Source organism: Solanum pennellii, chromosome 2 (assembly GCF_001406875.1).
Source record: "Solanum pennellii chromosome 2, SPENNV200".
Lineage (NCBI taxonomy): Eukaryota > Viridiplantae > Streptophyta > Magnoliopsida > Solanales > Solanaceae > Solanum > Solanum pennellii.
The window spans coordinates 32260078-32287835 of record NC_028638.1 but is presented as its reverse complement, the minus strand read 5'-3'; the positions used below and the strand labels follow the sequence as shown (position 1 = coordinate 32287835).

At 29.7% G+C, this 27758-nt stretch overlaps 3 protein-coding genes and 2 pseudogenes across 3 annotated transcripts; all 5 read left to right on the top strand.

Annotated features, from left to right (window-relative positions):
* The first annotated feature begins 733 nt into the window (after positions 1-733).
* On the top strand, positions 734-1410 carry LOC107010811 (annotated as a pseudogene).
* A 4108-nt stretch (positions 1411-5518) lies between these two features.
* Positions 5519-6139, top strand: LOC107010861 (ninja-family protein 1-like). Its single transcript, XM_027914582.1, has 3 exons — positions 5519-5579; positions 5679-5732; positions 5883-6139. The coding sequence occupies exons 1-3, from the start codon at positions 5519-5521 to the stop codon at positions 6137-6139; spliced, it is 372 nt and encodes a 123-aa protein (XP_027770383.1).
* Positions 6140-13459: 7320 nt separating this feature from the next.
* LOC107010791 (ninja-family protein AFP3-like) lies at positions 13460-14087 on the top strand. The gene is made up of 3 exons (XM_015210069.1): positions 13460-13544; positions 13621-13686; positions 13831-14087. The coding sequence occupies exons 1-3, from the start codon at positions 13460-13462 to the stop codon at positions 14085-14087; spliced, it is 408 nt and encodes a 135-aa protein (XP_015065555.1).
* Positions 14088-15663: 1576 nt separating this feature from the next.
* Positions 15664-16271, top strand: LOC107010792 (ninja-family protein AFP3-like). The gene is made up of 3 exons (XM_015210071.1): positions 15664-15733; positions 15822-15896; positions 16036-16271. The coding sequence occupies exons 1-3, from the start codon at positions 15664-15666 to the stop codon at positions 16269-16271; spliced, it is 381 nt and encodes a 126-aa protein (XP_015065557.1).
* Positions 16272-24118: 7847 nt separating this feature from the next.
* On the top strand, positions 24119-24738 carry LOC107010855 (annotated as a pseudogene).
* Positions 24739-27758: the final 3020 nt, after the last annotated feature.

Genomic DNA, 27758 nt, shown 5'->3' with positions numbered 1-27758 from the left:
TATATATATATATATATATATATATATAAAAGACTTCAAATTAAATACACCTAAATACATGTATTTTGCTCTCGGATATATTATGAAATACAAATAGGGAAAGAGGCCGGCGAGAGAGTCAGATCAGCCTTGCATATACACTTGAATATAGTATATCTAGAATAAATTAAAAATAATTATGAACTGCATTTATCCGAAATGCATGTATATAAGGACCAAAATTTTGCACGAACGATACTTTCAAAAATACTCACGAAAAGCACATAAATAAATTCTTAACTAGTGAGATTTATGTTGTTTACCTTATTTAGGTTAGTAATGCCGAAAGTAAAAATAATAAGATATTATAACATTTAATAAAATTTTCCAGTAAAAAAAAATAGAAAAATACATTTACTTAACCTTTTCCTCTTTTTAAAGTGATAAAAAAAGTTATAAAAATGAATTTACAATTAACACGCGTGTCACTTTTGATCAGTTACCTTTTGGGAGCAATTTCCTAAGTTGTAAAAATGAATTTACAATTAACAGGTGTCACTTTTGATCAGTTACCCATAGATTCACATGTTTTCTACCATTACACCCTGGAAGTTTCTCCTTTAATTTTATAATCTCCTAAATTTCCTAATGGTTTCTCCTCCCTGAAATTTTCATTGAGTTTTCTATGTCCACTTAATAATTTTTTAGTTTGAATTTCAATCTCTCTCAATTTTTTTTTTTTGATTTTGCTAATATGGAGAAAATTGAAGAAAATAGAGAAAACATGAGGAATGTGGATCTGAATGTAGCGTGTTTATTGAACGGTAATTTGAGAGTTTTGATCTAAGAAATTTATGATATTGAATCATTCATCGTTAATAACTCATGAAAATCATTCTTTGTTGTTTTCAGGTGAATCAAGTGGATCATAAAGAAGTGTTACTTCAAGTTTGACTGATGTTGAAACCCAACAACCACCTAATCAATGTATAAAATATTTCTTCCTTTTTACTTTTCATTTACTTGAATTAAAAAATAAGTGTAAGTTCACGAAAAATGGTAACGATTAGATTCTCAAAATTACTAATGAGAAATCACGGGTGTTGTCAGGGGAAAGTGCTCAAGAAGTCAGAGAGAAGCTGAGGTACTTCTTGCACAGCATGCCTTGTGTTGTTTATGACTCACCAAATGGAAAGAAGACTAAAGATACTTATTATACTCGTCTGTGAGGAGAGAAGATCTGAAGATAGTTTGTAGTTGTCATGCTAATTTTCTAACCCCTGCTGAATTTGTGAAACATGGTGGTGGAGGTGACATTGAAAACCCTTTAAAATATATAGATATAGTTCTTGCCTGAAAAATGGACTAGTTGCTTTATTATGATTGTTATTTGATCTTTTCTTTTGTTGTTGTACTAAATAAGTTCAATGGCTATTGCCCAAAAAGGCCTTAGCTTTGATGTTGTTGTTATTTGATCTTTTATTTAGTTGTAGAATAGTAAGTCTCTTCCATCAAAACTATATTAAGGTTATTTTTCGGTCATTCTACTTGTTCTTTTTTTTCTATGCAATGTTAATTTGAGATTTATTTAGAAGCAGCTAACATGTTTGAAGTGTTTCTCAGATATTTTTCAAGGATGACAAGCTTATGCAAGTACGAACCTTATGGAAAATGAATTAGAAAAATAATTATTATAATTGGATTGATTTAAATAATTGATCTGATTAGAGTTTCTTATAGTTCTACAATTTCGAATTCAGACAAATGGATTGATGAGTACTCTATGTTTCATAGATAATATGAAGGATTAAAGTTTCATTTGTAGAATTCTCTTATTTTCTACGTATTTTTGAATGTAATGAAAGACTTTTTGAAAAAATATGAACTTATAATGGTAACCGAAACTATCTTTAAATATCTTATTTTTTGTATATATTGTTAGGAAATTCTTCTATCACAAATTCAAAGCAAGTATTTCACTATGTAACTAATAGGGCTATGTATAATAAGTTTTTTAAAATTAATTTGCACGATTTCAGGCCAGTAAACTAAGCAATTCATTAGTCTCGCCTAGCTTGTCCAGATATTAAAAAAATGTCAATTTCTAATTATCCCTATAAAAGTGTTTTTTCCTCTGTTGTAAGATTTTCAATAGTTATATGTTAATTAAGCTATGGAGTTTTAACTTTTTAAAGGGGGTTTAAAATTATTTTTCTGAAAGAAACTATCGTTCGAAATTAATAAGAATGATGTTAATGTCACTCACTATCTTAGAGAAGTCAACAAAGTAGCGGACTATTTAACAAAATGGGCCATAATGATTAACATATCAACCATCTACAATAATTTTAATGAATTGCTATATAGTATATTGTAAAAATTACATAAATTTTATAGTGTTGAGAGCTAATTATAACACATCCCTATTGATTCTCAAATTACAAAAAATTGTTTAAATTATTATAGGATATCAGATACATCGGAAACCAGTGGATACATAATTCACTGATTGTGAATGGTGCATTACTTAATGGGAGGGATGTATCTGAGAGGGGGGGGGGATATAACCGAGAGAAGATAAAGATATATTTGATTGATTATTGTAATTTTGTAAAAATGGTAAAAAATTTTTAGAAATAATAATAAAATAAAATGTGTATTTTAGTCCTTTTTTTCACATATTAATGGCTCAATCTTCCTGGACAAAGCCCAGATGCCCAGTTTTAGGATTAAATGTCGTAGAGATGTCATTTTCTAATCATCCTTTTTGATTATGTAATATATTGTTTTTTCTCGTAAGAGTTGTAGTATTTATGTGTTAATTATAGGGTTTGGGGTTAACTTTTTTAAGGGTTTGTAAGTTTTCTCTTTAACTTAGGGTTTTCTTTTCGTAATAAATTTTGAAGGTACGTGCTAAAATTCCTTAAATTAATTATGTTCTTTATGTGTTCGGGTTTATTTTTTAGTGTTTTAGAATATTTTAAGTTTATTTTTTAAATTACTACTTTTATTTGATATTGTGTTGTGTTATGTTGCTATTTTTTATGTTGGAATACATGGATGATTTTTTATGTTTTCGAGTCTCAATAAATTTAGAATTTAGAGTTTAAGGGTGGAATTTTATATATGTGATCTAGAACTTAGGAACGAACTAATTGATGATATTATTTTTTTTTCATTTATTGTGTTTCATTTCTTGATTCCTTATTCGAAAATTAATTAAGTATGAATGTACATGACAATTCCAAATAAAAATCCAATAGCCTGGTCATGAATCACTCTCAAATAATTTTATTTTTGAGTATGCATTAAATTGTAGTTTAAATGAATTAGTATAGTTGTTTTGTTTTGTTAAAATTTCTAGATCAAAATCTTAATAGGATATAATATTTCTTGTCCTAAGATCTAAAAGGAGGTTAGGCTTTATGTCTCTTTCCATTTGATTGTTAATATCATTATGTTATGAATAATAATAAAATAAAAAAGACCTACCTTTAGGTCAAGAGGTAAGTCAGAGTTGAATATCAAATTTCAATAGAAAAAAAAAACAATCATTTCTAAATGGATTAAGAAAAAGAAACTTTTTTTATGATTCTAGAGATTAAAGTAAATCAACAAGTGATTTGAATGTGTAAAAAAATCTCGTGAAAGAATTAATATTTTGTAACTGAAAGAAAAATGGCAAGGCACAACATTGAGGGGGTGATGTTCAATGTCAATTATAAATGATGATTTTGTAAAATTTTGATTGATATAACAAATGAAGGTGACATTAAACAAGCAAAAACTTATGTTATAAGTAGTTGATGATGATGATAAAAAAATTGTCCAGTTTATCACTTTTTTTGTTGCATTTATAATATAAATATTGATTAGTTTGATTTATGATTCTAATCTTAGATTTGGCTTCCTTTTATGAGAATGTGTATTTCCCATCAATATCTTTATCTTCTTGTGTTAATATACTTCACTTAATTTAGATCTCAAAATCCTCCTTTTTTTTACTTAATGAACCTGTATACTTAAAGAACAACTAGATTCCAACACTTCTTTAAGTAGTTCGCTCTAGTGCAACTAGTTTCACTACTATTAGAATCCTTATTACTATCCTCAATCCCCATAGTCCTTAATTTCTCCTCCATTTCCTGAGATTCATTCCACTTAACCCTTGATATGTTAGATACGTTCCTTTTCTTCCTCCACCTCTTAATCTCTAAATTCAATATCAAGAATTTAAATATCTAACCTAAAAACTTAAAGAATATTTTAAATTAGTTAACTCTAAGCCCTAAAATAGAAATAAAACAATTTTAACACATTATTTTTCAAATTTAGCAAGCAAACCTAATTCAAAAATCCTTAAACTCGTTAATTTCTACACCATTAACACAAAATTGTTGTGGCCAGTTTATCAGAATTTGTTAAAAAGATATAAATTTATTAATTTTGTCTTTATTGAGTAAATTTTTGAGAATTTTAAAATAAGTGAGTTGGTAGAAACTTAAGAGAAATGTTGGGGAATTTCATATATATCCTTCATTTAATGAGGTTCTTAACTACTTTACATTTTATAGGAGAATAATTTGAAAATGACCTAAAGAACAATTGTGGAAAGTAGCATTTCAATTAGATATGAACTAAAATATTTTTAGTAAGGAATATGTCATATTCGAAAAATTCAATTAACATGGATAAAGGAAGTAATAAATTGAAAATCTTCATAATTACGAAAAACATTCTTACATTATTAAATAACTACTATCCCTATAGTTTGAAATAATTACATATTGTCTCGCTAATTAATAGTTTCATTTCAGATTTTAAAATAGATACACTAGATATATGTATTTTCTCTATCAGATACATTACAGATTGGAAAAGAAGCGGGCGAGAGAGTCAGAGACATGAAAATACACTTGGATGTTTACAACTAACTTTTAACCTCGTTTATCCAAAATACATGTATATTTGGACCATAATTTTGCACGATTGACAACTTCTTTAAAAAAGCTCACGAAAAGGCTCATAATTATATTCTTAACTAGTGAGATTTATGTTGTTTATGTTATTCAGGTTAGTAATGCCAAAAGTAAAAAATAATCAGATAATATAACATTTAATAATTTTTTCCAATAAAATAAAGTAAAAAATTAGCATTTATTTAACCTTTTCCTCTTTATTAAAAGTGGTAAAAAAAAGGGTTATAAAAACAAATTTACAACTTAATACAAAAAACAAAACAAAACAAAAGGAAAAAATAGTAACAAAAAGAAAAAAAAGAAGAAAAAAAAACAAAAAACAAAAAATATGGGTCATGGTATTCATACAAGAGTCTTTCACATGTTTTCTCATCCTAGTGGGATACAAGAGTCTTTCACATTTTTTCTACCTTTGCACTCTGCAATCTTCTCCTTTATAATCTGCTAAATGGTCTAATGGTTTCTTCGTCCTGAGATTTTTAAGAAATTTTTCTATATCCATGTTATAATATTTTTATTTTGAAATTCAGTAACTCTTTCTTTTTTTTGATTTTCCTAACATGGACATAACTGGAGAAAATTCAAGGAATGTGAAGTTGAATTTAGGGCGTTCATTAATTGGTAATTTGGGCATTAACTCTAAAAAAATGAAGATATCGAACCGTTTATTTTCAATAACTAATGGAAATTATTCTTTGTTGTTTTCACGTGGATTACAAGGAAGTGTTGCTTCAAGTTTGACTAAGTTTGAAACCCAACAACCACCTAATCTATGTAAAAAAAAATTTCTTCCTTTTTATTCTTTTGTTGAAACACTCTTTATTTACTCAACTAAAAAGAATTGTGTAAGTTCCCAAAAAATTGTATCGATTAGCCTTTTCAAGTTTCTCGAAGCTACTAATGAAAAATAATAAATGTTGTCAGGGAAAAGTGCTAAAGAAGTTGGAGAGAAGCTGAGAAAATTCTTGTACAAGATGCCTTCTGTTTTCTATGACGGACCAAATGGAAAGAAGACGAAAAGATACTTGTTATACTCCTTTACAAAGAGAGAAGATTTGAAGATAGTTTGTGCTTGTCATGCTAGTTTTTTTATTCCAGCTGAATTTGTCAAACATGGTGGTGCAGGTGACGTTGATGTTGAGAACCCTTTAAACTATATAAATATAATCCTTGACTACTGAAAAATGGACTAGCTGCTTTAATATGGTAATTATGTGATCTTTCCTTTAATTTTCTTGTACTGAAAAAGTTCCATGGCTATGATCCAAAAAGGCAGTAGCTTTGATATCGTTGTTATTTGATCTTTCGTTTTATTGTAGAAGACTAAGTCCTTTCTATCAGAGATATATTAAGGTTATGTTTGGTCATTCTGCTTGTTTTTTTTTTGGCTATGTGGTGCTTACTTAAGCATTAATTAGAAGAACCTAACAACTTTTAAAGGGTTTCTAAGTTATTTTTCAACTTGACATTTTGAAAATAGATATTGAAACACTTGATATTAGTTGTTTTCTTTATGTGCTAGAATTTGGTGTATCTACTATCTTTAAGTTTTTCTAACTTTATTATTCGAGTTAGAACGTCTGTATGACTATATCTTGTAACAAGAGGATGGCAAACATGTGCAAGTCGGACCTTATGGAACATGGGTTATTAAAAAATAATTATAATTTAATGTATTTATATAATTGATTGAAATAGAATATGTTATAGTTCTGTAATTTCGAGCTCATGCCAACGGATTGATGGGTGCTCTATCTTTCATAAAAATATGAGATTAAAATTTTATTTGTAGCTTTTTTTGTTTTTCTCTACGTGTTTTTGGATGTAGTAAAAGTGTTTTTGAAAAAAAAAATGAACTTATTATCATAATTTAATGGTCTAAACTATTTTCTGTATATATTGTTCAGGCCATTGGATTACCGTCGCCACTAAATCGATCTAATACCATCACTACCATTAGAGTACGTCAATAAAAGCACCAATAATAAAACCAACTCAATTCAAGGATATTCTACTGTCACAAATTCAAAGTAAGAATTTCAATCTGCAACTAATATGATAATGTATAATAAGTTTTTTTTAAAAATTATTTTTCACAATTTTGGACCACTAAACTAAACATTAATAAATTCCAACTCATTTTACTTGTTCTTCGACGTGTGAGAGAGGAGATGAGTGACGTGTGAGTAAATATGACCAACTTTTATCATCTAAATATTATAAAAAAGTCATTTATCTGGATATTATATAGTTTGTATATACTATGTATCACTTCATCACAAACTCATAAAGTTTGCTTTCTAACAAATATTTCAAACAAATTTGCAAACAACGGATCGCAACTCTTTGGATAAAGAAGAAATCAATCAACATTTCGAATTCAATTTCAAACTTATGCAATCTCCAAGTACACAATCTCATTACCAAGTCTGAAGTATAGCCTGAATCACTACTTATTACAAAAATTAACTTGTATCACTAAAAAAAATACAAAAGGAAAAAGTTAAATTTTGAATTTTCTTTATGTGTTATGGTTTATTGTTAACTGCTTTAGAATTTTCGATGTTTATTTTGTAAGTCACGACTTCTATTTCTTGTTAATCAGACAATTATATAGTATTACATATATTATTAGTTATGTTATATTGTGTTGCTATTTTTGATGTATGAATATATGGATGACTTTTCTAGGTTTTTGAGTCCCATTGTAATTTAGGGATTACGGGTAAAATTTACATGTGCGGTTTAGGCTTTAGGTGTGAATTCATTGACATATTTGATCCTCTTTTTTTAATTATGATTCATAATTTCTTAATCCCTTATTCAAAAATTAAATGTAATTATGAATGGTACGACAATTTCAAAGTGCAAACCCCAACATTCCAGTCATGAATCACTCTCTAATAATTTTGTTTTTGAGTATCCTAAATTTGTTTATGATGAAGACCTACCCTTAAGGTCAAGAGGTATATCAAAATAGAATAATTCAAATTCAGGGTTGTTCAAAATCAAATCAAATTAAACCAAAATTGATATCCGAACCAATAATTTGGTTATTGAGTCAATGATTAGGATTTCAATTTACTATAAACTTCTTATTGGCCTATCGGTTCAGGTCTCGGTTTGACCATATTTATGATCGGGTCACAATAACCCGATAAGAAGTTTAATTAACTACATTTATATCACTTAAGGTCTTAGGCACTTTTAGCTTTTAGGGTTTACACTCCAGTTTCCAGACTCTTTATAGTGACTTCATATATAGTTGGCACTTAAATTTCACAATAATATTCCAAAGTTGTGATATCACTTATTTTCACTATCACTGCTCCTACGTCGGCAAGTTACCTTTAAGTCTCTGTTTTTATCTTCTCATTATAGTGAGTGAGTCAATGAGATATGCCTGCAATATTGCAATACTATAATATGCAATTAAACATTTATTATGAGTAACCGCCTCATGATCATTAATGGTTTGCGTTAGTAGTACTGTTGTAATGTTTTCTCTTTATTTCATTAAAAAAATTAGAGTAGTTGTTATGAGGAATCANCAGATCGGGTCTCAATAACCCGATAAGAAGTTTAATTAAATACATTTATATCACTTAAGGTCTTAGGCACTTTTAGCTTTTAGGGTTTACACTCCAGTTTTCAGACTCTTTATAGTGACTTCATATATAGTTGGCACTTAAATTTCACAATAATATTCCAAAGTTGTGATATCACTTATTTTCACTATCACTGCTCCTACGTCAGCAAGTTAACTTTAAGTCTCTGTTTTTATCTTCTCATTATAGTGAGTGAGTCAATGAGATATGCCTGCAATATTGCAATACTACAATCTGCAATTAAACATTTATTATGAGTAACCGCCTCAAGATCATTAATGGTTTTCGTTAGTAGTACTGTTGTAAGGTTTTCTCTTTATTTCATATAAAAAAAATTAGCGTAGTTGATATGAGGAATCATTTTGAGTTTTGCCAGTTTGGGCAATATTGACATCTCTGTCCAGGCTAATATGAAATTTTATTAAGTGTTTTATGTAGTAATGGACTAACGGGAAAAAATTCATCAGGGACTCTTAGCTACTGTCTATTGTTAATTAGTACTTAGTCCAATAGTAATTATCAATGAGAATTGTGTGAACTATTAACGGTTAACGGTTAACAATAATCGAATCGATAACAATCACTAATCGATAAGCCAATAATTGATAAATTGATATCTTAATGGTTCCATAGGGATTTAGCATGATTTGTAATCGATAACCGATAAATAAAACTGATAAAATCCAAAATCAAACCAAACTGACTGATACACAGCCTAAAATTCAACAGAAACGAAAAATAAGTCTTACCCACTGAAATAAGATTTTCTTTTAATAATGATATAGATTTAAGTAAATTAACATGTGATTGGAATGCGTCAAAAAAATCTCATGAAAGGGGCTATCAAGTTGGAAAACCTTTTACTAGACTAACCAAGACTCTGCATGTCAGATGTAATAGCATTTTTTTATCCCCTTCCTCAAGTACTTTGAATGATCACGGCTGTTCGGTACACATGAACGCGTTTATTTTGACGACATACAAAGCTACATAGTGGAGAAAACTTGATTCGAAGATGCCAAAGCTTACTCGAAGAGGAATTAGGAGGCTGACTTAAAGTAGGAAAGCTACAACATAATTGGATAAGGAAAGAAGCATAAGTTTATAGTAATTTATGGCAAATACTACTTCCTACTTGTTTAAGAAAAACGTGTTTGAGGTGGCAAGAAACATAAGGTTTTTTGTGGAAAACACAAATAAGAATAAAAAGCCAAAGTTGAGTTCAACAAGGATTTGATGCGGCAAAGTTGAAGTTGAAGAAGGAGTTGAAGATGCGGCGAAGACGACTTCCGCACAAGGTAGGAATCCTATGCGTAAGTTTCTAAGTTTCATGAGAAAATGAAAGGAGAGCACAAGTAGGATTTCTAGTTGAAATAGGTTTTGGATTCAAGTCCAAATCTATAAATAGGGTGATAGATTCGCTTGAAGAAAATGCACACTTACATATAGAGAAAATCAAAACACTATCAAGAGGTTTGATATTAACGTGGAGAGTGTTGCGAGTTAAGTGAGAAGCTGTAACATTGTGTTCAAGAGTCTTGTTTAAAATCTGAGTTTTGTGAGTAGGAGTTGTTCGATAAGTTATAGAACTTGAAGAACATTAGAAGATATAAAACCGGGGGTTTTGTCTCTTTGAGTAGCGAGAAATTAGAGTTTATAATTTATTAGCTAGGAATTATAGTTTATAATTCCTATAGGAGTTAGAGTTTATAATTCCTTAGGTTACAGAGCTTTGTAATCGTTGTATTATTTGAAGTTTATAAATAATACAAAGTGTTGTTCGAATGATTAAAGTTTCAAACAAACAGAAACACGTTCTACGTGTTCCTTTGAAGAATTCAGGAGGGTAGAATTTCAACAAAGGCACTCAACCCCTATCTTGTAATGACGTATATTAGCTATTATTAATATAATATCTTCTTTTATAAAAAAAATTGAAAGAAAGTTGGGCAACTAAAATTTCACTAACTCAAGGCTATAAAAGGTAATGATAGAGTTATCGTATGTAACCTAAGTATAGGACATTTTTTGTACAATAATGAGATTTTCATTGTCATTATTCCACATAAAAGGAAAGGACCATATTCCTTCTCTTGTAATTTATTTTGCTCAAGATATGAATTGGTAGGCATCTACTCTGAAGAACTAAACGCAATAGGAAGCTCAATAATCAAACGACAAATAACAGGAAAGAAGAAAAAGAAGCGAAATATTTTTCAGAGAAGAAGTTGCAGGTTATTTTATTTAGTACATTCAGTGGCCTAATATAGACTTACAGAATTTATGGAATTATAATCCCACTAAACTACTTGCCCTGAACTCTAGGAAAACAAATTTGCACTAACTACAACTAGGAAAATATCAAGAACTAATTTAAATAACGAAGTAACAGCTAACTGCTAGAAAATAGCTACTGCAAAACTAAGTCAAACTAAATCAAATATGTTGATGTTGCACGACTTTAACATACTCAACAGCCCACCATTGAGGTTGCTTATTTTTTTTTTAAAAAAAAGTAATGACAAGGAACAACAATGAAGAGTAGTTTTTAATGTCAATATATGATGTATTATGTAAACTTTTAGTTGATCCAAGAAATGAGGGTGACATTAAACTAGTAAAAACTTAAGTGTTATTTTAGTAGTTGATGGTGACAAAAGATGTCATTTATCACTTTTTTTTGCATTTAAAACATGATATTGATGTGTTGGTATTCGTTTTTAATCTTAGATTTTTGTCTTCCTTTTATGAAGAAAATTGTGCATCGAATGTGTGTCTTTTCCACGTCCAACACCTTGTTTAACTTGTTTTTAATTAACTTCACTTTGATCCAGGTATCAGACCCTCTTCTCTTTTGCTTGACGAGCTTATATAATCTCAGATCGTCACCTTATACAATTCTTTATATGACCATTATATTTCTCGTCACTGCTCACTAACAACTCCCTTAAAGCATTTCTTTTTGCTCTCTTTTTCCCTTGAATCGCTTCACTCCACCATCAATTATATCACTTTATTCCACGAGCAATTCCCTCTGTTGTCTCTACTAACCTTAATCCATGAGACTCCAATAATTTTCTAGCTTCTTTCCTAATGCAACTAGTTTTCACTACTATTTATTAATGTCCGCACTATTTTCCCCAAACCCATCGTCTACAATTTCTTCTCTATTTCCTGAGTAATGACAATAGTCAAGTCATCCCACTTAATTTTGTATAGATCATACACGACCCTTTTCTTCTCGGCCTCTTAAACTCTAAATTCGAACCAAGAATTTAAGTTGGATTGTAAATATCTAACTTGAAAATATAAGTCAGACAATTTTAATTTAGTTATTCCCAAACCCTATAAAATATAAATAGAATAACTTTAACACATTATTTTTCAAATATAATTAGCAAGAAATTTATACCCAAACTTAGAAACCCTTCAACTCGTCAACTTCTACTCTGTTAACCCAAAACCGTTGTTGCCAATTTATAGGAAATTGTTAAACGAAACATATGTATTTTTTCCTCTAGTCTATATAAAGTGAATTATTGAGATTCTTTTATAGTTTAAAATAAATGAATTATTCAAAGTTTGATAGTTGAAACTTTTTTCATATCTAATTTATCATTCTTTTAGTCATGATCTTAACTACTTAAATTATTAATAATTTAGAGAATTATTCTTCCTTACCGTATATAGTTGATTATATAATATTGTATTTAAACTAGCAATAATATTAAATACAACAACAACGGGTAACTACCATCCAAATAGTGTGTTATTGGCAAACTGTTGGTTGACCACCATAAGTTTGAGGGAGATGTTAATTACCATCAATTACAATATCTACCTACGATAATTTTCTTAAAATAACTCAAAAAATGGTACAGTGATACACAAAATAAAATATGAGAAAGAAATCACAAAAAATATGACACGATGCTATAAAAATCAAAGATAAGAAAGTATCACTAGAAAGATATATGGTGACCCAAATTTTGTTCAAATAATTGTTGGCCAGACGGCGACATGCATGAGTAATAGCCACCCTCGACAACGAAAGCTCTTTGATTACTTAGAAAGACTGAAGACACTATCATGATATCATATGAACAAGAGAAAAAACATGATTTTTATTCCTTTTAGAAAGAAGGGTCTCCTTTTAAGATTACAAGAAAACTATGCATGTTAAACCATTTAACATGGTAAAACTATACATGGTAAGTACAATTAAAGAAAATTATATAGAAATATTGCGTAATCAACTATATATGGTAAGTAGAAATTAAAAGTAATGGTAATTAACAATAGATACAAAGGGAGAGAGGCGGGAAAAGTCAGATATATGTCAATACACTTGAATATAAATATCTAGAATAAATTAGACCTAATTTTGAACCTCGTATATATGAGATACATGTAATTGAATGTGTCAAAATACATGCATCGAGAGACCAAAATTTGACACAATAATAATTTCAAACTCATGAAAAGACATGTAATAGGCCTTAAACAAATTAAATTTGCTTTATTTACCCTATTAAATTCAGTAAGGTTACAACATTTAATAAATTTGACCAATAAAACAAAGTAAAAAAATACATGTAACATTTTTCCCTTTTTAAAATGGTAAGAAAAATTATAAAATGAATTTATAATTGACATGTGTCACTATTAAGTGGTTACCTCTTGGGATCAATTTCCAAAGAGCTTCATAAACCATGTGATCATGCTATCCTCTTCACGCTTTTTTTACCCTCCCACCCATAAATTTTATCCTTTATAAGCTCCCAATGGCCTAACATTTTCTCCACACTGAGACTTTTGTGGAGTTTTTCTTTTCCCAGTTTATAGTTTTTTAGTTCAAAATTCAATAGTTTTCTCAGATTAGATTTTGCTAACATGGAGAAAGCTAAAGAAAAAATAGGAACTTCAAGGAATGTAGAGAATAAAAATATGAAGCTAAATTTAGGGCTTCCATTGAATGGTAATTTTGATGTTCACTTGAAAAAAATAAATCATTTTATGTGAATAACTGATAAAATATTTTTTGATGTTTCCAGGTGAATCGCAAGGATGTGTTGCTTCAAGAGTAGCTGAGGTCGAAATCCAACAATCACCTACTCAAGGTATCAAGATTTTACGAAATGATTATATATATCCAGTCAATTTTAATTTGTACCAAAATTAAAGTGGGAAATAATTTATACTTTTACCTTTAGTTCACGATGTGAAATCATATTCAATTGAATAGAAATAACTTGTGTATTCAGAGGAAAATATTGCTAAAGAGAAGTTCGAAAACTTCGTGCTCAACAATATGGCTAATGTCTACACAAAAGGTGAAGGACCGAAAGGAAAGAAGATTGAAGGACTTTTATACTCGTGTACGGAGATAGATGAAGTAAAGATAGTTTGTCTTTGTCATGGCAATTTTCTAAATGCAGATGAATTTGTCAAACATGCTGGTGGAGGTGACGTAGTAAACCCTTTAGAACATATATTTATTGAAGGAAAACAAATTAAGTAGACTTAATATCGGTGTTATTTGATCCTTTATTTTGTTGTTGTGCTGAATAATTCAATGGTTATTTCCCAAGAAGGCAGTAGTTTTTGTATCGTTGTTATTTCATCTTTCATTTTGTTGTTGTACTGACTAAAGTTCCTCCCATCAAAGCTATATTAAGGTTATTTTGCAGTCATTTGGCTTCTTTTGATGCGTATTTTTTAAAGTTTAATTCATCTTTCCTTTTGTTGTTGTACTGCTTAAATTAAAGTCCTCCCATTAGTTATATTAAGGTTATTTTCCAATCATTCAAATTGTATTTTTGCTACTCAGTGCTTCTTTTTTTTAATCTTAATTAGAAGCAACTAACAGTTTCTATTCTACACAAATTACAAATATTGATCCCTTATTCTATTCTTTTAAAATTCGATATCAAGCCACTAAACTAAATAATGCATTTAATTTCAACCTATTTGTAAAAAGCATTTCGCATGTTCCTCAACACGAGAAAGGAGAAGAGTTGTCTATGAGTGAATATCACGAGGCTAATATCATTTATTTTTAAATCGACTAATTAATATTGTAAAAATGTCACTTTCTAATTATCTCTATTCGATTATGTGCAGTTTTGTTCTTCTCTTGTAAGAATTTGAAATATTAATGTGCTAACTAGGATTTGGGGTTAAACTTTTTAAAGGATTCTTTTGTTATTTTTCGACTACAAGTTTTTCATTTCTTGCTAAACTTTGAAACACGTGATATAAGTTGTTTTCTTAATGTGTTAGGATTCGCTATCAACTGCTAGCTTTAAGGGTTTTTACGTCTATTTTCCAAGTTAGAATATCTATTTCTTGCTAAAGCTGACAATTATGTGTTAATATATATGTTATCCCTCTTTGATTATGTATATTTTGGTTCTTCCGGTAAGAATTATAGTATTCATGTGTTACATAAAATTTGGGGGTTAGCTTTTTAAGGATTACTAAGTTATATTTTTACTTTAGAATTTTAATTTGTTGATAAATCTTGAACACCTTAGAATTTTTAGTTGTTTTATTTGTGTGTTAGGTAGGTCTTAACTATTTTAGATATATCTAAGTTTATTTGTATAAGTTAGAATTTTCATTTCTAACACATAATTAAATTCTTAACTAGTGAAATTTATGTTGTTTACCTTATTTAGGTTATTAATGCCGAAAGTAAAACTAATCAGATATTATAACGTTCAATAAATTTGTCCAATAAAATAAAGTAGAATAATGCAGTTAATTAACCTTTCTAAAGTGGTAAAAAATTATAAAAATAAATTTACAATTAACACGTGTCACTATTGATAAGTTCCCTTTTGGGAGCAATTTCATAAGTTATAAAAATGAACTTCCAGTTAACACGTGTCACTTTTGATCAGTTACCCACATAAATGGAATATTCCTTCACATGTTTTGTACCTTCACACCCTCAAATTTTCTCTTTTATCTATAATATTCTAAATGGCCTAATTGTTTTTCCACCCTGAAACTTTCATTGAGATTTCTATGTCTATTTGATAATTTTTTAGTTTGAAATTCAATAACTCTATCGATTTTTAGATTTTGCTAATATGGAGAAAATTAAAGAAAATAGAGAAAACATGAGGAATGTGGATCTGAATGTAGCGTGTTTATTGAACGGTAATTTGAGAGTTTAGATCTAAGAAATTTATGATATTGAATCATTCATCGTTAATAACTAATGAAAATTATTCTTTGTTGTTTTCAGGTGAATCAAGTGGATCACAAGGAAGTGTTGCTTCAAGTTTGACTGATCTTGAAACCCAACAACCACCTACTCAATGTATAAAATATTTCTTCCTTTTTATTCTCTCATTAAAACACTTTTCATTTACTTGAATTAAAAAATAAGTGTAGGTTCACGAAAAATGGTAACGATTAGATTCTCTAAATTACTAATGAGAAATCACTGGTGTTGTCAGGGGAAAGTGCTCAAGAATTCAGAGAGAAGCTGAGGTACTTCTTGCACAACATGCCTTGTGTTGTTTATGACTCACCAAATGGAAAGAAGACTAAAGGATACTTATTATACTCGTCTGTGAGGAGAGAAGATCTGAAGATAGTTTGTAGTTGTCTAACCCCCACTGAATTTGTGAAACATGGTGGTGGAGGTGACATTGAAAACCCTTTAAAATATATAGATATAGTTCTTGCCTGAAAAATGGACTAGTTGCTTTATTATGATTGTTATTTGATCTTTTCTTTTGTTGTTGTACTAAATAAGTTTAATGACTATTGCCTAAAAAGGCCTTAGCTTTGATATCGTTGTTATTTTATCTTTTATTTTGTTGAAGAAGAGTAAGTCTCTTCCATCAAAACTATATTAAGGTTATTTCTCGGTCATTCTACTTGTTTTTTTTTCTATGCAATGTTAATTTGAGCTTTATTTAGAAGCAACTAACATGTTTGAAGTGTTTCTCAGATGTTTTTCAACGATGACAAGCTTATACAAGTACGAACCTTATGGAAAATGAGTTAGAAAAATAATTATAATAATTTGATTGATTTAAATAATTGATCTGATAAGAGTTTCTTATTGTAACGATCCAAATTTTTTTTTATATTAATAAGAATAAATAGGTACTTAAGGGCATAATGGTCCTTTCGCGTTTTAAATAAATAAATAAATTAAAAAAAAAGATTTGTATTTATTTATTTTAAATTCTCTTTGACTAATTCTTGAATTAGTCTCCTAATCCTAATAGTCCTCTCTCTCTCACGCTTTTTAACTCTCTCTCTCACGTTCTCCATCTTTCTCACGTTATTCTGCCAAATATCAATTATTTCTTCACGCTTGAAGAACTCACAAGAATTTTTTTAAGTAAAAGAAAAAGTAATCAAAACGTCAAGGCTAAGAGAGGTTCGTCGAGTGAGGTGTACGTTGAAGTGAATTGGGTGTGGTTTGGAGGAGTTTTCCGGGCAGCAACATCAAAGTTTGAAATTCGATTAAGGTATGGGTTTTCTTCTCTCTTGGCTCCTTTCCCAAGAGGCCCCTTACGATTCAAACTATTCATCTTGAAACTAAGGTTGTTCCCCTTCGTATGTCCTTGTCCTTAGCTCCCTAACGAATTTATAGGATGGGTATGGTTGTGCTGCTAGATTTTTGCATGAATGATGTGTTTAAATTTAATATGAATGTGTTTACATGCGGGAAGTCACGATCATGATCATTAAAATATGGCCGAAAAAGTTGATGTATGGGCGTGTATAGGGCAGTGTTTTAGGCACTTTTTTGGGGTGTATAAGTTGTGCATTTATCGTGTATTTTATGTGTGTAATGGGTGTACAATGTGATATTTATTATGATGAATTATAGTGAATTGAATGAACCATGAAATCTCCCTAAGAACTAATGTGAAAATTTGATGAAAAAGTGCATAAAAGTCGTGAAATAAATTTCCAGAATTTAGAAATAGGCTTTAAAAGAATCTGGAAATTTTTGGACGTCAAAGAAATAAAAAAAAAAAAGTTTTGGAGGCTGCAGGGATCGAACCCAGGACCTCCCTGCAGCAGGCTTTAATTAAAAAAAAATGGGGCAAGGGGGGATCGAACCCTCGCCCCTGCCTTCCGCGAAAAAACAAAAGAAAAGGAAAAGAAGAGGGGGCTGGGGGGGATCGAACTCGCGATCCCCAGCTACGCGCGAAAAAAAAAAGAAACGCGCGACGTGGGAATCGATCCCACGACCTCAAGGCTGAAGGAGGGGCTAATTTAATAGAAGTGAGGCTGTGGGGATTCGATCCCACAACCTCACTGTTGCACGCCCCATTTAATTAAATAAATGATAGAGGGGCTATGGGGGTTCGAACCCACCACCTCACAGCCTCCTCTTCAGCGAAAAAGAGAGGAAAAATAAGGGGGCTGTGGGGGTTCGAACCCACAACCTCCCCAATCGAATTTAATGAATAAAAAAAAAAGAGATTTGAATTAGAATTCTAATTAAAATAGAAAATTAATCCTTTTATGTGAATATTGAGATTTAATTTAGAATTCTAATTAAAATAGAAAATTAATTCTTTAATGTAAATATGGAGATTTAATTTAGAATTCTAATAAAAATAGAAAATTAATTCTTTTATGTAAATATTGAGATTTAATTTAGAATTCTAATAAAAATAGAAAATTAATTCTTTTATGTAAATATTGAGATTTAATTTAGAATTCTAATTAAAATAGAAAAATTAATTCCTTATGTAATTATTGAGATTTAATTTAGAATTCTAATTAAAAATAGAAAATTTATTCTTTCTCGAAATTGTTGAGATTTAATTTAGAGTTCTAATGTCATGAATATTAGAAATAAAATCAATGAAAAATATAAATGATATCCAAGTGATTCAAGATTTGGGTTCCCGTGCCCAAACCTCCGTATTGATACATAAGTCATACGTGAGTAAAATATTCAAGAATCATGTCATCTACTTAGATCAAAAATCAAGATCTTGGTATATATACAAGATACATAAGTCTTGTAATATATAATCTTAAGAAAATAAGAATCACTTAACGAATTATGAATGAAGCCTTATGACTTGTATGTATAGACACATAAGTTTAACATACGTTCAAGAATAAGTGAACCTAAGATATACGTAATGAAATGAAGAATGTGGTGACAATCATGATGTGAGGCTAATGTATATGATGAAAGCAACCTCGAATGAGCCTAAGTAAATGTTACCAACACGTACTCACCAATGAGAGTGTAAGATAATGAAGAGATTAGTCTCGATGAACACTCTAATGAAAATATTGAGTTTAAAACACTTAATACTAATGATGAGATGAGAAATCATCAGAGCTATGATGTCCTCATAATAGAAGTCAACTTCCATGGTGTATGAGTTGAATGTAATGGAACTTTATACCGAGCACCGATAGGCTAGCTATGAGCGGTGATGCCTTCTTTCGGGAAGGGCAGAGGTTCACGTAACTCTCATGAGATGAGACTGTCCGGCTTGCCGGGTATGTGTCTCCATACATCTCCTAGTCTTTGAACCTATATTGCCACTATAGGGATCTGGCGGGGTTAAATTCCCTTACACGCTAGCATGTATTTGAATCGCTTTGGCCGGTGATTCCACCTCTTTTCGGTGTGGGGAAGACACTGGATTTCATGATGCTCACATGATCTATGTCGGTTAAAGTTAGAGTTCCCAATGAATAAATGAGGTCAGCCTCAAATGAATCATATAAAGAAATGAATGATACCGAAGGTGTTAGGATAGGATAATCAAGAGGTTAGCTAGATTCAGGTAATGACATTAGATTATTCCTGATCATTGCACAGCAAACCCGATGAAAGTCTTAAACTACATCCTAGGTATAGCTAGTGTTCGCACTGGCCTATGAATGAATTGAAATGAAATAATTATGAACGAATGAAGAAGACTCCGTGTTTGCTAAAGAAGGCTCCCTAGTTGAGGTCCCATATGTTGAGCCCTCATTTTGGAAAGTCTTAAGGTTAAGTCTATGATAATAAGGTCTCATGGTATATGAATGAATAATATGAAAGAAACTATGTGTTATATGTTATGTGCTATATGAAGATGTTATGTGTTGTGTGCCATACGATAATTATAATGATGCATGTCAGTCTCATGGCATAATTTTCCCAATCTCAATTTAGCAAGTCCACTGACTTGACTTCCAAACATCATGTTGTTAGGAAAGAGCTATTCTTCCTCATGCATGTCCCTGGTGTGTGCTTGCATATACCCATACTTAGTACAAGTGTGTACTAATTCCATACAAACATCTACTTTTAGGTGCAGGCACAGGTGGACGGTAGAGCTACAGGTTCGTTGTTGCAGCTATCCGGACGTCAGCATTCATCCGGAGTTTTGTAGGTCCTCATGCCTTCGAGGATGCTACTATTTTACATTCTAGCGTAGTTTAGAGTTGAGCTAGTGGAGCATGTTCCACTAGCGTTTCTTTCCTATTTTGGTTCAGACTTTGTATTGGGGTTATTTTGACCGATATACAATTAATACTTAATGAACTATTTCTTTCAGTTGCTTATCTCTTAAATGTTAGATGGTNAAAGAATGTTTAACAAGTATGATTAAGGAATAAAAAATTTCAAATTTTCCGCTAAAATTAACCTATGTAAAGTAAGAATGACGTAAGTAGGCTTGTTTGCGACCTCTGAGAGGTCAACGACGCCGGTCTCGTCTGGGGTCTAGATTCCAGTGGTGACACTTATAGTTCTACAATTTTGAATTCCGACAAATGAATTGATGAGTACTCTATGTTTCATAGATAATATGAAGGATTAAAGTTTCATTTGTAGAATTTTCTCTTATTTTCTACGTATTTTTGAATGTAATGAAAGATTTTTTGAAAAAATATGAACTTATAATGGTAACCGAAACTATCTTTAAATATCCCTTATTTTTTGTAGATATTGTTAGGAAATTCTTCTATCACAAATTCAAAGTAAGTATTTCACTATGTAACTAATAGGGCTATGTATAATAAGTTTTTAAAAATAAATTAGCACGATTTCGGGCCAGTAAACTAAGCAATTCATTTGTCTCGCCTAGCTTGTCTAGATATTAAAAAAAATGTCAATTTCTAATTATCCCTATAAAAGTGTTTTTGTTCCTCTCTCGTAAGATTTTCAATAGTTATGTGTTAATTAAGCTTAGGAGTTTTAACTTTTTAAAGGGGGTTTAAAATTATTTTTCTGAAAGAAACTATCGTTCAAAATTAATAAGAATGATGTTAATGTCACTCACTATCTTAGAGAAGTCAACAAAGTAGCGGACTATTTAACAAAATGGGTCATAATGATTAACATATCAACCATCTACAATAATTTTAATGAATTGCTATATAGTATATTGTAAAAATTACATAAATTTTATAGTGTTGAGAGCTAATTATAACACATCCCTATTGATTGTCAAATTACAAAAAATTCTTTAAATTATTATAGGATATCAGATACATCAGAAACCAGTGGATACATAATTCACTGATTGTGAATGGTGCATTACTTAATGGGAGGGATGTATCTGAGAGGGGAGGGATATACCCGAGAGAAGATAAAGATATATCTGATTGATTATTGTAATTTTTTAAAAATAGTAATTTTTTTTAGAAATAATAAATTAATAAAATGTGTATTTTAGTCCTTTTTTTCACATATTAATGGCTCAATCTTCCTGGACAAAGCCCAGATGCCCAGTTTTAGGATTAAAGGTCGTAGAGATGTCATTTTCTAATCATCCTTTTTGATTATGTAATATATTGTTATTTCTCGTAAGAGTTGTAGTATTTATGTGTTAATTATAGGGTTTGGGGTTAACTTTTTTAAGGGTTTGTATGTTTTCTCTTTAACTTAGGGTTTTCTTTTCGTAATAAATTTTGAAGGTACGTGCTAAAATTCCTTAAATTAATTATGTTCTTTATGTGTTCGGGTTTATTTTTAAGTGTTTTAGAATATTTTAAGTTTATTTTTTAAATTACTAGTTTTATTTGATATTGTGTTGTGTTATGTCGCTATTTTTTATGTTGGAATACATGGATGATTTTTTATGTTTTCGAGTCTTAATAAATTTAGAATTTTGAGTTTAAGGGTTGAATTTTATATATGTGATTTAGAACTTAGGAACAAACTAATTGATGATATTATTTTTTTTTCATTTATTGTGTTTCATTTCTTGATTCCTTATTCGAAAATTAATTAAGTATGAATGTACATGACAATTCCAAATAAAAATCCAATAGCCTGGTCATGAATCACTCTCAAATAATTTTATTTTTGAGTATGCATTAAATTGTAGTTTAAATGCATTATTTTAGTTGTTTTGTTTTGTTAAAATTTCTAGATCAAAATCTTAATAGGATAGAATATTTCTTGTCCTAAGATCTAAAAGGAGGTTAGGCTTTATGTCTCTTTCCATTTGGTTGTTAATATCATTATGTTATGAATAATAATAAAATAAAAAAGACCTACCTTTAGGTCAAGAGGTAAGTCAGAGTTGAATATCAAATTTCAATAGAAAAAAAAACAATCATTTCTAAATGGATTAAGAAAAAGAAACTTTTTTTTATGATTCTAGAGATTAAAGTAAATCAACAAGTGATTTGAATGTGTAAAAAAATCTGGTGAAAGAATTAATATTTTGTAACTGAAAGAAAAATGGCAAGGCACAACATTGAGGGGGGTGATGTTCAATGTCAATTATAAATGATGTATTTTGTAAAATTTTGATTGATATAACAAATGAAGGTGACATTAAACAAGCAAAAACTTATGTTATAAGTAGTTGATGATGATGATAAAAAAATGTCCAGTTTATCACTTTTTTTTTTTCCATTTATAATATAAATATTGATTAGTTTGATTTATGAATCTAATCTTAGATTTTGCTTCCTTTTATGAGAATGTGTATTTCCCATCAATATCTTTATCTTCTTGTTTTAATATACTTCACTTAATTTAGATCTCAAAATCCTTCTTTTTTTTACATAATGAGCCTATATACCCAACGAGATTCCAACACTTCTTTAAGTACTTCGCTCTAGTGCAACTAGTTTCACTACTATTAGAATCCTTATTACTATCCTCAATCCCCATAGTCCTTATTTTCTCCTCCATTTCCTGAGATTCATTCCACTTAACCCTTGATATGTTAGATACGGTCCTTTTCTTCCTCCACCTCTTAGTCTCTAAATTCAATATCAAGAATTTAAATATCTAACCTGAAAACTTAAAGAATATTTTAAATTAGTTAACCCTAAACCCTAAAATAGAAATAGAACAATTTTAACACATTATTTTTCAAATTTAGCAAGCAAACCTAATTCAAAAATCCTTAAACTCGTTAATTCCTACACCATTAACACAAAATCGTTGTGGCCAGTTTATCAGAATTTGTTAAAAAGATATAAATTTATTAATTTTGTCTTTATTGAGTAAATTTTTGAGAATTTTAAAATAAGTGAGTTGATAGAAACTTAAGAGAAATGTTGGGGAATTTCATATATATCCTTCATTTAATGAGGTTCTTAACTACTTTACATTTTATAGGAGAATAATTTGAAAATGGTCTAAAGAACAATTGTGGAAAGTAGCATTTCAATTAGTTATGAACTAAAATATTTTTAGTAAGGAATATGTCATATTCGAAAAATTCACTTAACATGGATAAAGGAAGTATTAAATTGAAAATCTTCATAATTACGAAAAACATTCTTACATTATTAACTAACTACTATCCCTATAGTTTGAAATAATTACATACTGTCTCGCTAATTAATAGTTTCATATCAGATTTTAAAATAGATACACTAGATATATGTATTTTCTCTATCAGATACATTACAGATTGGAAAAGAAGCGGGCGAGAGAGTCAGAGACATGAAAATACACTTGGATGTTTACAACTAACTTTGAACCTCGTTTATCCGAAATACATGTATATTTGGACCAAAATTTTGCACGATTGACAACTTCTTTAAAAAAGCTCACGAAAAGGCTCATAATTATATTCTTAACTAGTGAGATTTATGTTGTTTATGTTATTCAGGTTAGTAATGCCAAAAGTAAAAAATAATCAGATAATATAACATTTAATAATTTTTTCCAATAAAATAAAGTAAAAAATTAACATTTATTTAACCTTTTCCTCTTTTTTAAAGTGGTAAAAAAAGGGTTATAAAAACAAATTTACAACTTAAAACAAAAAACAAAACAAAACAAAACGAAAAAAAAGTAACAAAAAGAAAAAAAAGAAGAAAAAAAAAAACCAAAAACAATAAATATGGGTCATGGTATTCATACAAGAGTCTTTCACATGTTTTCTCATCCTAGTGGGATACAAGAGTCTTTCACATTTTTCTACCTTTACACTCTGCAATCTTCTCCTTTATAATCTGCTAAAAATGGTCTAATGGTTTCTTCGTCCTGAAATTTTTAAGAAATTTTTCTATATCCATGTTATAATATTTGTAGTTTGAAATTCAGTAACTCTCATTTTTATTTTTGATTTTCCTAACATGGACATAACTGGAGAAAATTTAAGGAATGTGACGTTGAATTTAGGGCGTTCATTAATTGGTAATTTGGGCATTAACTCAAAAATAAATGAAGATATTGAACCGTTCATTGTCAATAACTAATGGAAATTATTCTTTGTTGTTTTCACGTGGATTACAAGGAAGTGTTTCTTCAAGTTTGACTGAGTTTGAAACCCACAACCACCTAATCTATGTAAAAAAAATTTCTTCCTTTTTATTCTTTTGTTGAAACACACTTTATTTACTCAACTAAAAAGAATTGTGTAAGTTCACAAAAAATTGTATCGATTAGCCTTTTCAAGTTTCTCGAAGCTACTAATGAAAAGTAATAAATGTTGTCACGGAAAAGTGCTAAAGAAGTTGGAGAGAAGCTGAGAAAATTCTTGTACAAGATGCCTTCTGTTTTCTATGACGGACCAAATGGAAACAAGACGAAAGGATACTTGTTATACTCCTTTACGAAGAGAGAAGATTTGAAGATAGTTTGTGCTTGTCATGCTAGTTTTTTTATTCCAGCTGAATTTGTCAAACATGGTGGTGGAGGTGACGTTGATGATGAGAACCCTTTAAACTATATAAATATAATTCTTGACTACTGAAAAATGGACTAGCTGCTTTAATATGGTAATTATGTGATCTTTCCTTTAATTTTGTTATACCGAAAAAGTTCCATGGCTATGATTCAAAAAGGCAGTAGCTTTGATATCGTTGTTATTTGATCTTTCGTTTATTGTAGAAGACTAAGTCCTTTCTATCAGAGATATATTAAGGTTATGTTTTGGTCATTCTGCTTGTTTTTTTTTTTTTTTTTGGCTATGTGGTGCTTACTTAAGCTTTAATTAGAAGAACCTAACAACTTTTAAAGGGTTTCTAAGTTATTTTTCAACTTGACATTTTGAAAATAGATATTGAAACACTTGATATTAGTTGTTTTCTTTATGTGCAAGGATTTGGTGTATCTACTATCTTTAAGTTTTTCTAACTTTATTATTCGAGTTAGAACGTCTGTATGACTATATCTTGTAACAAGAGGATGGCAAGCATGTGCAAGTCGGACCTTATGGAACATGGGTTATTAAAAAATAATTATAATTTAATGTATTTATATAATTGATTGAAATAGAATATGTTATAGTTCTGTAATTTCGAGTTCATGCCAACGGACTGATGAGTGCTCTATCTTTCATAAAAATATGAGATTAAAATTTTATTTGTAGCTTTTTTTGTTATTCTCTACGTGTTTTTGGATGTAGTAAAAGTGTTTTTGAAAAAAAATGAACTTATTATCATAATTTAATGGTCTAAACTATTTTCTGTATATATTGTTCAGGCCATTGGATTACCGTCCCCACTAAATCGATCTAATACCATCACTACCATTAGAGTACGTCAATAAAAGCGCCAATAATAAGACCAACTCAATTCAAGGATATTCTACTGTCACAAATTCAAAGTAAGAATTTCAATCTGCAACTAATATGATAATGTATAATAAGTTTTTTTTAAAAATTATTTTTCACAATTTTGGACCACTAAACTAAACATTAATAAATTCCAACTCATTTTACTTGTTCTTCGACGTATGAGAGAGGAGATGAGTAACGTGTGAGTAAATATGACCAACTTTTATCATCTAAATATTATAAAAAAGTCATTTATCTGGATATTATATAGTTTGTACATATTATGTATCACTTCATCACAAACTCATAAAGTTTGCTTTCTAACAAATATTTCAAACAAATTTGCAAACGACGGATCGCAACTCTTTTGATAAAGAAGAAATCAATCAGCATTTCGACTTCAATTTCAAACTTATGCAATCTCCAAGTACACAATCTCATTACCAAGTCTGAAGTATAGCCTGAATCACTACTTATTACAAAAGTTAACTTGTATCACTAAAAAAATACAAAAGGAAAAAGTTAAATTTTGAATTTTCTTTATGTGTTATGGTTTATTGTTAACTGCTTTAGAATTTTCGATGTTTATTTTGTAAGTCACGACTTCTATTTCTTGTTAATCAGACAATTATATAGTGTTACATATATTATTAGTTATGTTATATTGTGTTGCTATTTTTGATGTATGAATATATTGATGACTTTTCTAGGTTTTTGAGTCCCATTGTAATTTAGGGATTACGGGTAAAATTTACATGTGCGGTTTAGGCTTTAGGTGTGAATTCATTGACATATTTGATCCTCTTTTTTTAATTATGATTCATAATTTCTTAATCCCTTATTCAAAAATTAAATGTAATTATGAATGGTACGACAATTTCAAAGTGCAAACCCAACAATCCAGTCATGAATCACTCTCTAATAATTTTGTTTTTGAGTATCCTAAATTTGTTTATGATGAAGACCTACCCTTAAGGTCAAGAGGTATATCAAAATAGAATAATTCAAATTCAGGGTTGTTCAAAATCAAATCAAATTAAACCAAAATTGATATCCGAACCAATAATTTGGTTATTGAGTCAATGATTAGGATTTCAATTTACTATAAACTTCTTATTGGCCTATCGGTTCAGGTCTCGGTTTGACCATATTTCAGATCGGGTCTCAATAACCCGATAAGAAGTTTAATTAACTACATTTATATCACTTAAGGTCTTAGGCACTTTTAGCTTTTAGGGTTTACACTCCAGTTTCCAGACTCTTTATAGTGACTTCATATATAGTTGGCACTTAAATTTCACAATAATATTCCAAAGTTGTGATATCACTTATTTTCACTATCACTGCTCCTACGTCGGCAAGTTACCTTTAAGTCTCTGTTTTTATCTTCTCATTATAGTGAGTGAGTCAATGAGATATGCCTGCAATATTGCAATACTATAATATGCAATTAAACATTTATTATGAGTAACCGCCTCATGATCATTAATGGTTTGCGTTAGTAGTACTGTTGTAATGTTTTCTCTTTATTTCATTAAAAAAATTAGAGTAGTTGTTATGAGGAATCATTTTGAGTTTTGCCAGTTTGGGCAATATTGACATCTCTGTCCAGGCTAATATAAAATTTTATTAAGTGTTTTATGTAGTAATGGACTAACGGGAAAAAATTTATCAGGGACTCTTAGCTACTGTCTATTGTTAATTAGTACTTAGTCCAATAGTAATTATCAATGAGAATTGTGTGAACTATTAACAGTTAACGGTTAACAAAAATCGAATCGATAACCATCACTAATCGATAAGCCAATAATTTATAAATTGATATCTTAATGGTTCCATAGGGATTTAGCATGATTTGTAATCGATAACCGATAAATAAAACTGATAGAATCCAAAATCAAACCAAACTGACTGATACGCAGCCTAAAATTCAACAGAAACAAAAAATAACTCTTAACCACTGAAATAAGATTTTCTTTTAATAATGATATAGATTTAAGTAAATTAACATGTGATTGGAATGCGTCAAAAAAATCTCATGAAAGGGGCTATCAAGTTGGAAAACCTTTTACTAGACTAACAAAGACTCTGCATGTCAGATGTAATAGCATTTTTGTATCCCCTTCCTCAAGTACTTTGAATGATCACGGCTGTTCGGTACACATGAACGCGTTTATTTTGACGACATGCAAAGCTGCATAGTGGAGAAAACTTGA